The 15,784-nt window shown below is 42.9% G+C and overlaps 2 protein-coding genes across 4 annotated transcripts in view; one reads left to right on the top strand and one right to left on the bottom strand.

The window, feature by feature from the left end:
- Window positions 1-1,005: 1,005 nt before the first annotated feature.
- On the bottom strand, window positions 1,006-12,939 carry OCIAD2 (OCIA domain containing 2). Its single transcript, XM_081924661.1, has 8 exons — window positions 12,722-12,939; window positions 10,865-10,976; window positions 9,729-9,819; window positions 6,656-6,709; window positions 5,117-5,164; window positions 2,966-3,071; window positions 2,416-2,502; window positions 1,006-1,142 (listed from the first exon to the last, which is right to left on the bottom strand). Exons 2-7 carry the CDS (start codon window positions 10,922-10,924, stop codon window positions 2,421-2,423), a joined length of 441 nt encoding a protein of 146 aa, XP_081780787.1. The 5' UTR covers window positions 10,925-10,976; window positions 12,722-12,939; the 3' UTR covers window positions 1,006-1,142; window positions 2,416-2,420.
- Window positions 6,825-15,784, top strand: part of CWH43 (cell wall biogenesis 43 C-terminal homolog) — a 35,253-nt gene continuing 26,293 nt past the window's right edge. For 2 of the 3 annotated variants that reach the window (XR_014171514.1, XM_081924488.1), the window contains exons 1-2: window positions 9,912-10,557; window positions 14,269-14,363. The gene's annotated coding sequence lies outside the window, so the exon portion shown is untranslated. Of the gene's footprint in view, window positions 9,542-9,911; window positions 10,558-14,268; window positions 14,364-15,784 lie in introns of those variants that run through there. The other variant, XM_081924487.1, reaches the window with a different exon arrangement.

A 15,784-nucleotide genomic window follows, 5' to 3' on the forward strand; every position in this document is an offset into this window, starting at 1 on the left:
TCTGGCTTCTGGGATAGCTGCTCAGCCTGCATTCGTTCCATAAGACGCATACACATTTCCCCTTACTTTTTAGGAGGGAAAAAGTGAGTCTTATAGAGCAAAAAATACAGTATTTATATTAGCAGTATACCACAGTGGTACCTTGGTTCTCAAAACGCCTTGGTACTTGGTTCCCAAACATCGAAAACCCGGAAGTGAGTGTTACGGTTTTCAAACGTTTTTGGAAGCCGAACATCTGATGCAGCTATCAGCTATTGTTTCCAGGGTGCCTGCACCAATCAGAAGCTGTGGCTTGGTTTTTGAACATTTCAGAAGTCAAATGGACTTCCAGAATGGATTAAGTTTGATGCTTTTGTTTTTGCTATTTATGTTGCGTTTTTATTTTTGAGGCTTTTTCGGTTAATTTGTTTTTGTAACTGTGTGGAACCCAGTTCAGCTACTGATTGATTGTGTGACTATGGAAATGGATAAAAGCCCCCCGTCCAAACAATGACTATCATCAGTGCATGTAAGAAAAAAAAATAATTTTAATTTTTATCTACAATACTGTCTTATTTATTTTATAGTACAGTACATTGATTATTGCTTTCATTTTATGGATCAATGGTCTCGTTAGATAGTAAAATTCATGTTGAATTGCTGTTTTAGGGGTTGTTTTTAAAAGTCTGGAACTGATTAATCCGTTTTGCATTACTTTCTATGGGAAAGTGTGCCTTGGTTTTGGAACGGACTCCTAGAATGGATTAAGTTTGAGAACCAAGGTACCACTGTAATGGATTCAATTTGACAACTCATATACTTCCATTACAGAACATATGCTGAATAAGCTCAAACCTCTTATCAAGTTTTGCTGTTTGACAAATACTCTGAACTGCACTGCTAAGGTGCAAACCTGAAAGCAGAGTAACTATCTTTAAGCACTGCAGTGACAGTAATGCTGTTGCAAGTTGTCACGGCCTCTAGCTTTCATCTTCAGTTTAGTGTTCCAGAACTTGTGACAAACGGAACATCAAAGTAACTTTTATTTTTTTTAGAAAAAGTCATGTTAAACGTACAAAGAGTTTTGAATGAAAGCAGGTTTTTCAGAAGTGCAGTCGTCGTGTAGAACAGGTACCATTACAAAACGCTTTCTTCCACATTATCTGAAATAAAAAAGTATTGGTTAAAGGGATTCAGCCCCTTTGAGGTGAGAATACAGGTTTGGAGGACAAGGTGTGACCTAGCTTAATGTTGGGGATCCCCCCCCCACAGTCAAGCAGTAGTAGTTGATCTAATGGACTTGAAGTAGTAAAACACCGTACAGCCTTTGGTTCAAAAATACATAAATGGTTAATCTAATAAATGTAGCATTTTGCTAAATGTACTTCTGGTGACTTAAATTAACAGACCAAGCTGCCATACAACACTCTTGGTTTTGAAAACTACCTACATGACTGGTGAAGCAAACAATGTACAGTGGTTCCTTGGTAGTCGGAATGGCTTGGCTCCTAAATGCCGCAAACCCGGAAGTGAGCGTTCCAGTTTGTAAACGCTTTTCAGAAGTCGAACGTCTGACACGGCTTCCGATTGAGTGCAGGAAGCTCCTGTAGCCAATTGGAAGCTGCACCTTGGTTTTCGATATTAAATTATTTAAATCCTTTTTACATTTATCTACCACCTCTCTTTCATCCTGGAACCCAAGGTATCCTATATTTAGTTCCCCAGGTGGTCTCCCGTGAAGGCACCAACCAGACCTAGATTGACTTAGCTCTAGCAAGATGGTAGAGTCATGTCCCTTCAGACCAAATACCCTGGGCCATATTCTAAGCTAATCTTCATGTATTGTGTTAAAGCAGCAGCTGCAGATGTTGCTAAAGAAGTGCCACATGTAGAATGCGGTTTTGGAAGAGACTTGAAACACTGGCCACAGATGCAGCACAATTCTCTTTTAATGATAAAAACTCCACCATACTAATGAGCATGGAAGTGACAGCACCTACCAGCCTCTCTTCCATTTTGTCTAAATCTGCTGTTAAACTGAGACTAAAGTCAGAGAGAATACTTGGCAGTGAAAGCCAAGGAGGAGTTTACCTCTCTGTTTTTATTTTATCATTAACATAGTGAGTCATAATCCCTCAGAGCTAGCCAAGAAAATACAAATAGGCAAGCAGAATGGGGAGGGAATAAAACAGAGAGATGAAAATAAACACAGTTAATAATCTGCGAAGGAGAAGAAAGTGCTATTTCTGACCTGCCCACCACCCTGTACAACCAAGATGCCAACAATAGTCAAGTTTTTTTTACCTCTTACTAAACCTGATGTAGCAGTAAGCAAGATCATAACTTTTTCCATTGTTTATAGTGACTGATTTCCAAAATACTGATATATTTCAAAAAGTGGCCAAAATCTTGTTAAAACTACAAAGATGTGTGTACCTGTTTTAAGAAGCAGAAGGCTCTGGTTTTTCTGATGCACTTGATTCAAACTTAGCTTTGCATTCGTTGCAGACATGAGGACAGTGCCTAAAACATTAGGAGAAAGGGGGGGGGGGAGTCAACGTTACACAAGATTCTTCCCAAATCAAGAGATTGATTTGCCCTGTTATCCACACAGTAATTTGCACATGATCTAGCTACATGCAGAAGGATAAAGTGCTTGATATAAATTGATAAGACATGGTCACAATTCTAGCGTGGTGCAGATAGGCAGTTCTATTCCCTTCTGTGAAAGGAAGGGCCTTTGATCCAATGGATACTCCCACTAATAGGAGGGGAGACAGCAGGCAATATTTCTCACTCTGCACTTTCAAAGCTGTTCTGGAGGCGTCCCACCCCCTCCAGTTCAGTTGTGCAGAGGAAATGAGGAATCATTGAGATTTTTGTAGAGCCCTTGTGACCTAGAAGAGTGGTTTTTCAACAGTGTTCTTATCACAAGGTTCCTTGATACAACCCAAGAGTCACTTGTCTATATTTATTCCAAACAGACCTTTTCCATCCGGGACCAAACGGTTTAAGACCAGCGCTTTCAAACTTCTTCTGACAGGTTCTTATGTATGACATTGTCCCAATACCATAGCCCAGGGCACCAGCAACTGCAGAGAGAGATCAAATGTTGTCAGATGTAGAAATCAGATATAAAGGTATTCACAAGTAATACAGGCTTTGAAAAGTACAATGGAACCTTGGGTTACATACGCTTCAGGTTACATATGCTTCAGGTTACAGACTCCGCTAACCCAGAAATAATACCTCGGGTTAAGAACTTTGCTTCAGGATGAGAACAGAAATTGTGTGACGGCAGCAGCAAGAGGCCCCATTAGCTAAAGTGGTGCTTCAGGTTAAGAACAGTTTCAGGTTAAGAACGGACCTCCGGAACAAATTAAGTACTTAACCAGAGGTACCACTGTATTATCCAGATCAGATATTTTGCCTTACTAATCCACACTGATCTGGGAAAGCAGGAAACCCAGAAAGAGATATCGCTTCACTGAGGATGCTCTCTTGTGTTTGGTGGCGAGTTTAAAATAGTCTACTCTATTACTTTTCTAATATCAGTGAATGATTAAAGTCACAATCCATGGCTCCTTACAGGCAGCAGCAGGCAGCACACGTTCTGCTACAAAGGAGGATCTCAATATGTTCACCCATAGACCAGATGGTTGGTACCAAGTTGGTGACACCAAATGGCAGAGAGATTTAGTTTACTTGTACAGAAACTCCTGCATCAGCTTCTGCCTCCAATTCTGGACTTGTCTTGGCCACCGACTCACCCAGCTCACTAAGTCCTATTACCCCTTCCCCTTCTGATACCTCCTCCTCCCAGTCTTCTCCCTCTTGACACTCATTGTTCCACCACCAATCCCTGGGCTCTGAGCCTTCTTCCCTTGGTGGCTCCCCAGCTGCTTCCTCCCCACCATTACTCTGTGTCCAGCCAGTCCACGACATGTTATTTGTTTTCCACTGCAGTAGCACTGGCTTCCACTTCACTCTGCTTGCTTGCTTCAGTCACCTAAAGAGAGTGACCCTCCAGCAGAAGCAAGGATTCTTTTTCAACCTGAGCCACTTTCTCTCCTAGGCAACTTTCCAGAGGTCACATGGGTCCACAGGCAACCAAGTGGGCAAGGCAATGGGCATGACACTTAAGATTTGTTCCGCAAGCCATATTCCAGCCACACAAATCCAGACCTACATAACCCCACACCTCCCCACAGACACTTTCCAGCCAAGCAAGAGGAGGGTGTAGAGCAGGGTCCAATGAGGGGAATGGCCTGGCGATAGTCCCGGAGGCCTGCATTTAGCCCACAGGCCTGGGGCTCCCTACTCTGTTGGCATCCATATGGCTCAGGATACAATGGAGTGCGCCTCTGCGGGTGAAGCCAAATCACTGCATTGCCAGCACCGAAGTAGCCTCTGGGGTGCAAGCATGGGCAGTGTGTATGGAGGCCCTAGGCTGCCTCTTGGCCTCACTGATGTGGTCCAAAGGAAAGCAGAACAATATGTTTGCCACCAGCTTGGCTGTAGGAGTTGCCAGGAGGTGGCATAACAGGTGCCATCCAACCATTTTGGATTGCATAGGATTTTTTCCTTGGCTTTTTCTTCTCCAGAAGGTATGCTTCTCAATTCACCGGAGCCTGTGTTCACATGCAGGGGAAAGTCCCTAACTCACCATCCAGCCAGTTGAAGCCATTGCATGCTGACAGCTTCTAGGAGTGACACTCTAGCTCCACAGTAACATTTCAGTTGTGTATCAAGGTGTGGTCTGCACAGGTTTACTTAAGCAGATGTTCCCGAGTTGCAGCAGGATTGGACTTGAATATCCTTCCTGTTCTATTGTTTTGATAAAACCCTAACTATAGTAATTAATGATTACGTACTATATAAAAGTGATCAGAATAAAGTTACAGCCTAATACAGAACCTTCAGAAACAACCGCATGATTCCAAAGCTCTCTCTGCAGTCATGAGGTCTACAAAACGGCTTTAATTTAAATGCTGAAAATTGACACTCGGGAAGCCAGAAGCTATACTAGATTCCACACATGCCCAAACTTATCATGCGAGCATGGCAACATTCCAGCATAATTACAATGGCCAGTTCTCACTTTTTCTGCTTAAAGAAAAAGAGTTTTTGGACTTACTTGCCAATTTAGGGAGTGATCCAAATTTAGGGCTTGGTTTGAGAACACCTGGAATAAAATGCAGTTATTAGGAAAAGCCTTTTAGACCGTCATTTGATGACACAACAGTTGTGCAGCTATTCCGTGAAAGATATTGAAGCATTATTATTATTATTATTATTATTATTATTATTATTATTATTATTAATATATTTCCTGCTTGAAACATACCAAGTGCTCCCAGTATAATTTCAAGTTATAACTTTGATTCTCAGGTAATCCCATCTGAAATAACTAATATCTAGAAGACTGTGAGCAAAATAAAAACAAAAATGTGAAGACTATTTTTACCCCCTAAGAAAGCTTACTTCCTAACCTGTTTTCCATAGCATTAAATTAACCATGCCACCATGCTCAGCCAAGGCAGCACATTTCACAAGTCTTGCAAAAACAAAACCCCAACCAACCAACAACAACCCCACATTATATTTTAGGGGAACGCCTAAATGTAAGAACAGCTGGCTGTATCAAGCCAATGGCCCATCTACTCCAGCACCCTATTCTCACAATGGCAATGCTTGTTAAGAAACCCACAAGCAGAACCTGAGTACAATAACACTCTCCCACTCGGCAGTTTCCAGCAATTGTTATTACTGCTCCTGACCATGATGGCAGAGCACAGCTACCGTCTTTCCCCGAAAGTAAGACATCCCCCCAAAATAAGACCTACTTCCAGTTTTGCCTCTCGTTGTAATATAAGGCATCCCCCCCCCAAAATAAGACCTACTTCCAGTTTTGCCTCTCGTTGTAATATAAGGCATCCCCCCCCAAAATAAGACCTCCCCGATAACAAAGCCTCCCCTGAACCTAAGGCCTCCCCGGAATATAAGGCCCCCGAAGCTACCGTAAGGCGCCTGACTCCTCTGGACTGTAGCGGTGCAGCTCACTGATTGGCCACAGCGCAGCCGGAGATGTTCAGACAGTGCGAGGGCTCTTTAAATCTGGCTGACTCACAATTAGACAATAAATGTGTACCGTATTCTTCTTCATGGAAAAATAAGACCTAGCGCATCTTTGGGAGCAAAAATTAATATAAGACATTCTCTTATTTTCGGGGAAACAGGGTTTCATGACTAGCAGCCATTGATAAATACATAAAAGCACTCTTATCAGGAGGCCATTGTTGAACAAACACACAACAGAGAAATGTACGCAGTGGCAAGTCTGGGCTCGCCTCTACACAATGTGTGAAGAGCCACCATATATTTCACATCACCTGTTGAATAAACTGAGACCTAAGAGTTGAAACAGCACCCAGACTGAGGTTTCCAACACAAGATCTATTCTGGGTTTTCCCCTCAGCATTTACCAAGCTTTAGCAGTGATTGACTGCTCCCTTGGCCAGTAAAGCGAGATAAGCGCCACAACCCCAGAGTTGTTCACAACTGGGCTTAACTGTCAGGGGCCCTTTACCTTTTAGCAATGATTGACTGGTGGTTCTAGAAAACTGTCCATGTGTTTGTTTGTTTTTACACTGAAGAAAGAAAAAAAGCCACTTACCATTGGCTAGTAATCCTTGAGTGATCAGCATACCTCCCAGTGACAGAGGGAGAGCTGCATACAATGAAACAAGCAATTATAGCCTTTGCATAAATTCAGATGCATCTCCCACCCACCCTACATGGTGTCGTTAAAATGTGGTATAACAACTATTTCGCTTGTTCTAAAAAAAATATGAAAAGAGCAAATTAGAAAATCTGAAGCTGGAATTCTGAGGTGCTGACTTTGCCGAATACTGGGTTTTTATACTCTGCACTGCTATACAGTTAATATTTTCATTTTCTGTGCTTACTGGCAGCTTCCACATTTAATATATTTAATATCTGTTAAATAAGTACAATAGGCTTGCCGCAACTCTAGTTTTGAACACCACTGTGCAACAAACTGGTGACATGTATCCATCTAGTTCAGTGTTTCCCAAACTTGGGTCTTCTGCTGGTTTGGGACTACAATTCCCATCATCTTTGACCACTGGTCCTGCTAGCTAGGGATGATGGGAGTTGTAGCCCAAAAACAGTGAGAGACCCCTGATCTAGTTCAAGGGGCTGGATGAGCACAATACACATGTGGTTCCAGATATTCATCTTTAACACATAGAGAAAACACCCATGCGCAGACTTAGGTGGGCTGTAGCCTGGGTGGGCAAAGGAAGGAACAAAGAAATCACCAACAACAAAAAGTCCATAAAATCAATAGCCCATAAAAACATTTACCATCATACATGTTCACACAAGATCATTCGGATGTTACATTTGTGGACCAAAGAAAAACAACTTTTAAGATTAGATTCTTCACAAACCACAAGTGATGCAGCAAACGGATGTTAAAAGCCCGATATACTCAAAGATTTCAGTCTAGTTCGTACACCATATCTCAGCTTATTATGCTGAGAAATGAACAAGTCTTTTGCCCACACATGCAGCCTCCCTTTGTAGTAAGGCTCTGATTAATTATAATTTCCCATGTCATCTGAACCAGGAAACTAGGCTTATCAGCATCAAGACAAGCCAAGATCTTAAACCTTCAGACTATGGCCAAAGGCCTTGATCATATCTCAAGTCATTTAACTGAGATTATAATTATGCAAACATGGCCATTGACTGTGGTCAGATATAAGGATAAACCTTGAGCTCATGCACTCCTAGCTCAGCTACAAGGAGAAGCAGTTTTTAATTTCCACTTTTAAATAACTGGAATTTAGTGTTCTGTCTGAACCTGGACAAACTGCAGTAATTCTTAACTTTTTTTTGTAAATACTGAAACTGCCTTGGTCACGCTGGTTGATGATCTCCGGTGGGCTAGGGACAAAGGTGAAAGCTGTTTCCTAGTTCTGCTGGATCTCTCAGCGGCCTTTGATACCATCGACCGTAACATCCTTCTGGACCGTATAGAGGGGCTGGGAGCTGGGGGCACTGTTATACAATGGTTCCACTCCTTCCTCCTGGGCCGTGTCCAGAAAGTGGTTTTGGGGGATGAGGGTTCAGGCCCCTGAGCTCTCACTTGTGGGGTGCCTCAGGGTTCCGTCCTCTCCCCCATGCTTTTTAACATCTACATGAAGCTGCTGGGAGAGATCATCAGGGGGTTTGGGCTCGGTGTTCATCAGTATGCGGATGATACCCAGCTCTACCTCTCTTTCAAATCGGAACCAGTGAAGGTCCTGTGTGAGTGCCTGGAGGGTTTGGAGGGTGGATGGCAGCTAGCGGATTGAAGCTGAATCCTGACAAGACAGAAGTACTCTTTTGGGGGGATGGGGCGGTGGGTGTGGAGGACTCTCTGGTCCTGAATGGGGCAACTGTGCCCCTGAAGAAGTAGGTGCACAGCCTGGGAGTCAATTTGGACTCATAGCTGCCCATGGAGGTTCAGGTCAATTCTGTGTCCAGGGCAGCTGTCTACCAGCTCCAACTGGTACGCAGGCTGAGACCCTACCTGCCTGCGGAGTGTCTCACCAGAGTGATGCACGCTCTAGTTATCTCCCACTTGGACTACTGCAATGTGCTCTACATGGGGCTACCTTTGAAGGTGACCCGGAAACTTCAACTAATGCAGAATGCGGCAGCTAGACTGGTGACTGGGAGCGGCTGCCGAAACCACATAACACCAGTCTTGAAAGACCCACATTGGCTCACAGTACGTTTCCGAGCACAATTCAAAGTGTTGGTGCTGACCTTTAAAGCCCTAAATGGCCTCGGACCAGTATACCTGAAGGAGTGTCTTCACCTCCATGGTTCAGCTCAGACACTAAGGTCCAGCTCCGAGGGCCTTCTGGTGGTTCCCTCACTGCGAGAAGTGAAGTTACAGGGAACCAGGCAGAGGGCCTACTCCGTAGTGGTGCCTGCCCTGGGGAACGCCCTCCCATCATATGTCAAAGAAATAAACAAGTATCTGACGTTTAGAAGACATCTGAAGGCAGCCCTATTTAGGGAATTTTTTAATGACTGATGTTTTAATGTATTTTTAATCTTTTGTTGGAAGCCACCCAGAGTGGCTGGGGAAACCCAGCCAGATGGGCAGGGTATAAATATTATTATTATTATTAACCATTTTCAGGGCTTTTTTAATAAATAAAAAATGAAGCAATGAACAAACTATGGTTCACTGAAACAAGTCAAGTTCAAACCTTGGTTTAGGAAGCTGGCTTGTTTTGATAAACCACAGTGAAGGTTAACTACAATTTAGGCTTCATATGTAATGCTAAATAGTGGTTAGTCAAAAATGGCTGCAAATTTTTGAATGGTGTATCTGCAGTGCTTAAAATGATAGTGGAACAGGAGTGCACAAGCCCAAGGCTAGCCTAGGCTTATTCTAATGACAATAAGACATCATTTATTACTACTTCTGAATGCAGCTATTGAAAATGATCTTTCTCACGTCTGCTTAATGTTACCGGTAAGAAAACCAGCAGGTTTTGGATTCAAATGCTGTGAAACAGAAGGATGTTCCAAGCAGGCCTAGTAGTGGTATTTCTCAAACAAGATATAAAACATTGAAACAAATGCTGTAAGGTAGACAACACCCTGCAACAAAAAACCAATGCAATTATATTTTGCATTGCATTAAAAACAAATAGACCTACCTCTGTACCAGAAGCTTTCCTCTTTACATTGACGACGAATCTCTACAAATTCATCAGAATTAAGATTTGAGATCGGACAAGGGAGCTGGCTCTTAAAATAAAAAGATGAACACTTTTATAAGAAAAATATGGTTTACCCTCCTCTCACTCCTTAAGAGTATAAAGCATCTATTGTCTGCTGTTTATTTCATTATCTTTGGCTTCCATAATTTTTTTTAATTCAACAAAAAAAGTTTAAAAATAGACAGAGAGGAAAATATTTTGCTTTTCCAGATAGCACAAAAATGTTAGAAATATCCTACCATTGTCGTTAGCAATACTATCAAGCATGCAATGTCAAAATGAAACGATCAAGCTTTAATACTCGATGGTGCACTCTGACTATAATGTACTTGTTTGTGATTAATGTGCAATTCACAGGTGCTATGAAGTTTAAAATGCGGCAGAAATGAATGGTGCTAATAATGGAGGGGAAATGTGTGGTCCTTCAGGCGTCCTTTCTTGGAGGTTTCTAAGCAGAGGTTGGATGGCCGCCTGTCATCTATGCTTCAGTTCAGATTCCCTCACTGCAGGGGGCTGGACTAGATGACCCCTGGGATCCCCAACTCTACAATTCTATGATCATCCTTTAGCACTGACAATGCTAGCTGGGGCTGACAGTTCAACAACATCAGGAAACCCACAGACTCCCACAGTCACCCCTGCTTTAAAGGGTTTCTTTTTAAAGTCCCTTTTTGTTCAGATGCTACATAATTCCATCTTCCCCTTTCCCCTAGCAGATGCAGATTATGTTTCCATGTATTTACTTTGAGCCAAAAATACGTGCAAGGTAAGATATGAGCATCATTATCTACGGTTCTTTAACTGCTAGCAGCATAAAATTAAGCTGTATCCTATTTAATCTCCCCAGGGTTTGTGGGATCTTCGACTTTCCATGAGAGGCAAAGCTATCCTGCCTCCTCCTTATCCTTAGACCTGCATTAGATCATATAGAGCACTTTTTGCACTAGAAAAGGGAAAGGTTGAAGTGCAGAGCCCCTTCTGTTTTCACGTGATAATCAAGACTACATCAGATTTCCCTCTGCTAGAATGTAAAATAGTAATAATAATAATAATTCCAAACAGAAAGAACAAACCTGGTTCTTTTGTCCTACCGAAGAGGCCTGAACTTTATCATCACCTGGGGCAGAAGTCATAGCTCCTGATAATGTTGCCAGCAAGTATGACCCCCGGTAAAATGTGAGTTTCCTAAAACAAAAGGACAGTTATAAGAAGAATGCAATGTGAATTTCAAAAGCAACCTCACAAACGTTTAATTTTTACCATATTGGCATGTTAAGCTGTCTTAGAGACTATTGGTCCATCAGTTTAGTACAGTCTACTCTTATTGACAGCGGCATTCCATAATTTCCCTTCCCAGCTCCATTGTATGAGATCCATTTTTAACTGGAAATGAAAGGTGTTAAATCTAGGACCATCCGCACGCAAGGCGTGTGTTTTTGACCCCTCAGCAATGGCTATCAAAGGAAATCAGAAGTAAGAGACAGTTATAGCCAATGAAAAATGTATCCCCCATTATTGCACCTTTAGAAATTGGAAAGCGTAACTGTAGCACATTTTGATTTTGTAAGCCAACGTGAGCCAGTTGGTTAGAGTGTGGACCTGATAACGCAAAGGTTGCAGGTTTGATTCTCGAATGGGATGGCTGCATAATCCTGCATTGCAGGGGGTTGAACTAGATGTTCCCCTGGGTCCCTTCCAACTCTGCAATTCAACTGCTCCGTGGGAACGTGGCTGAATTTTCGCAAATAGTAAATGCATACAATCTTACCCCCACCTGCTTACGTAATAGAAATGATGAGTTATAATTCATCGAAAACTCATCCTGTACAATAAAGCTTAATTCGAGCCAAGGATCATGCCCTGCCCCCAAACATTATAATGCTACATTTTAATGCAGCCTGGAACATGCAGAATAATAATTGGGGGGGGGTGTCGGAAAATATTTGCAACCCTGTTTCCAGTTAATGTGTACATTATGCAATGCACACTAACAACTCCAAGTTCCATGAAGTTGGATGTGGTATCAATGTGACAAATTTGCAGCTGTGCACCTCTTGTTTCAGAAATTAAGTAATGAAAATAACAAGAAATTACAAGATGCATACCCTTCGACATTTCTCCGATGAAAATAGGGACAGTTCCATTCCATAAGGATAATGGTACTTTTATACCCAACATATCTTACTGGGTTGCCCCAGCACAACGTATATTACAAAATTTAAAAAACTTTTTCTTTTTAAATTTAATTATAGCATCCAACACTTCTCTGGTGAAAATAGGGACATCCTAAAGAAAAGTGGGACATTCGGGGAATTGGAAAAATAAAAATGTGGCTGCCTTCTACGATTGAATAGAAAACTTATACAAACTGTAAAACTTAATAAAATATTATTATAAAAAAAAAGTTATACAAACTCGCAACATATGAACAACTTGCACATAAACGCAGACTTGCCATGGACAAATTCAATGATATTTGGAATCCGTTCTTCCAAATACTGTAATAGGTTAAGATCTGGTGAAGTACAAAAACCACCTTATAAAATATGAAGTTTAGGGTTTCCCCTGCTCCCCCCTCCCTTTATTTTCCCTTCTGCACGGGTTCTCTTTCTCTTTTATTTACGTCTCGCCATGTTTAGCGCACACAGAATTGTGTACTTTTTGCAACTTTCAGTAAAGATTTTTTAAAAAATTATAGCACGTGCCCCCCCCCCTATCTAAATTCTGTAATTCGGCATTTGAACGACTGGCGTGAATAATTGCGTTATAAAAACTGGTGTTGTTCTAATGAGGCTATGATTGGATTGTAACTGAAAACGAATAAACAAATTATTATCCAAAAGAGCCTAGCCGGGGGGGGGGGGACTCGGAAGCCCAGCGCTGCAGCCCACCGCCCAGCCGCTTCTCTCCCGCGCCCCCAGCAGCCTTACCCGCCAAGGCCCTTCGCTCGCCCCCTTCGCCCTCTTCCTCGCCGCGCCTCTGCCCCGGGGCTGCTCCGTCCTTCCCGGCCCAGGCGCCTCCCTCGTCCGGCCCCCCCGCGCGCTCTTTGGCGAAGCGAGGCGCCCGCCTGTTAGGTAACCATGTCGTCCGAAGGCGGAGCTTTTACCTTCTCCGCGCCCGGAGGAGAAAAGCGGACCGGTCCGAAGGAAAAACTGCGTGGGGCCGCTTCTCTCCGCGCCTCGTTCCTCTCACGACGCGTCTGCAACGCCATCGCCCGGCTCCTGCGACAGGCTCCCCTCAAATGGCCACGCGCAACGCTTCTCTCAGAGCCTGCTCAGAATAGCGCGTTCATATTGCAAAAAGTAAAGTTGTCGAGTTTTTAGGTTTGTTTTTTTTAAGGAAACCGCCACAATTGTTGAGCGCTTTCTCCCCCCCTCACAGAAACCAACCAAAATTGGCCACTGGTTGCCACTTTTCAAAACATCACAGAGTTGTCAAGCTTCTTTTTAAGAAGAAACCAAAATTAAGTGTCTGAAGAATCGTTCTTTGCGCAAGCAATGTAAGGAAACCACCACAAATGTTGAGCTTTTATTAAGGAAACTTAATTAGCTGTTGAGCGTTTTTTTTAGAATTTTCCTGAGGTATGCCCTGTTAAGTTCATTGGGACTTACTCCCTAGCACAAGGGTGCCCAAACTTTTCAAAGATGGCCAAATTGCATGTGTGATGCCTGCCTGCCCTAGCAAAGCTTTACCTTCGAATCAAGGAATGGTCACATTTAGGACAAGGTAAAGGTAAAGGGACCCCTGACCATTAGGTCCAGTCGTGGCCGACTCTGGGGTTGCGCGCTCATCTCGCTTTATTGGCTGAGGGAGCCGGCCTACAGCTTCCAGGTCATGTGGCCAGCATGACTAAGCTGCTTCTGGCGAACCAGAGCAGCGCACGGAAATGCCGTTTACCTTCCCGCCAGAGCTACACCAAAGAAGAAACCAAAAATAGGTAGCTACACAAACTTATTAGATGCTGATTTAATGGAATAATATAATTGTAGAGTTGGAAGGGACTCTGAGGGTCATCTAGTCCAACCCCCTGCAATGCAGGAATCTCAGCTAAAGTATCCATGGTAGATGGTCATCAAATCTCTGCTTAAACACCTCCAAGGAAGGAGAGTCTGCCATCTTGTGGGAGTCTGTTCCAGTGACCAACAGCTCTTACTGACAGAAATTTCTTCCTGCTGTTGTCTAGTTGGGAGGACTTCTGAGGCTGTGTAGCTGTGTTTTAATCCTGATGATTGCATTGATCATTTTGTGTTTTAAAGATTTAAACTCATTTTTTTGATGACAAATAGGGAAGGGAATCTTATTCCAGAAGGGGAAATTCGTAGGCAGCCAAAAGGAAATTTGATGTCGGGTGGGGAGTTATGCAAACATACAGAGAAAGGCTTCCAAACTTTAGTGCGTGCAAACCTTTTGAAAACAAAAACACACCTTAGTCCGCCTGACTTGTTTGGTTTTGCCTTTAGCCTGATTTCTCCCTTAGTTACAGGCAAATCTGGAGTGCTAATAATCCAAGAGAGCAAATACTGGCGCAGCTGCTGGCCTTGTGCTCCACTCCCTGAAGCAAATCTTGCAAAGGTATAGTACTGTCTTCCCGTTAATAGATTTGCTGCCTGATCCTATGCATATTTACTCAGAAATAAACTTTGATGTTTTCACTGCAGTCTGAAAGGGTGTGAAAGGTGTTTTCTAGTGCCCTGTGCCATGAAGAGCTCTTGTCTGGGAAAGAGCTTTATAGCTGCTGGAGCACTGCCAAAAAAAGTATACTATTGCAGATAAGTAAGTACTTGGGTGCATTTAGCTAGCAGAGACACAAACTTATTAAATGCTGATTTTGTGGAATCATAGAATTGTAGAGTTGGGGGGTTCTAAGGGTCATCTAGTCCAACCCCCTGAAATGCAGAAATCTCAACGAAAACATCCATGACAGATGGCCATCCAGTCTGTTTGGAAACCTCCAAGGAAGGAGAGTCTACCACCTTCCAAGGAAGTCCATTTCACTGTCTTAACAGCTCCTGCTGTTGGAAAGTTCTTCCTGGTGTTTAGTCAGAATCTCCTTGTAAATTGAATCCATTGATACAGGTCCTACCCTCTGGAGCAGGAAAAAACAAGCTTGCTCCTTCTTGCACATGTGACAGCCCTTGAGATATTTGACAATGCCTATCATATCTCCTCTTGGCCTACTCTTTTACAGTCTAAACCATGCATCCCTAACCTTCAGTCCTCCAGATGTTTTGGACTACAATTCCCATCATCCCTGACCACTGGTCCTGTCAGCTAGGGATCATGGGAGTTGTAGGCGAAAACATCTGGAGGACCGCAGGTTGGGGATGCCTGGACAAACATACCCAACTCCCTCAACTGTTCCTCGTTAGGCTTGGTTTCAACAAAACACATCAGGGATGGAGAATCTATAGGCTCTGGACATTGCTCAACTACAAATCCTATCATCCCTGACCATTGTCTGTGCCAGCTGGGGCTGACGGGGCTTGGAGTCAAACAAAGTCTGGAAGACCACAAGTTTGCCATCCTTGAATTACATAGTCCTATATTTTTGGCCTGCGATTGTTTTCCCCTTCACTTTTTTTCTTCTCTCCCCGTGCGACATTTTTCTTCTCATGACATGCACACAAGCATAAATACCTCTATAGGAAACTATAATTAGCAAGCCTAATTCTTAGCAATAGCATCGTGATGCTGGGAATAACAGACAGAGCTCTTTTCTTCACCGCCGAGCAAAGCACATGCCACTCCTCATATTTGATTTATCACTAGCACCAACGGAGGTTCACTGGTTTTCAGTTCAGAAAAGGCAATTCCTATTATGCTTTACTGCCACCTCCTGGCTGCCAATGACTATAATGCATACATATGTATTTATCACCCCATTTTTATCCCACCTTAGAATGGAAAAAAAACCCAAACTCAAGGCAGCTTAATTTAAAAGCATACAAGAAAATGACAAGTAGTCCTCTCAATAAAACAGTAGCAAAAACAGA

The sequence above is a fragment of the Podarcis melisellensis genome (assembly GCF_964234715.1).
Source record: "Podarcis melisellensis genome assembly, chromosome: 9".
Classification (NCBI taxonomy): Eukaryota; Metazoa; Chordata; class Lepidosauria; order Squamata; family Lacertidae; genus Podarcis; species Podarcis melisellensis.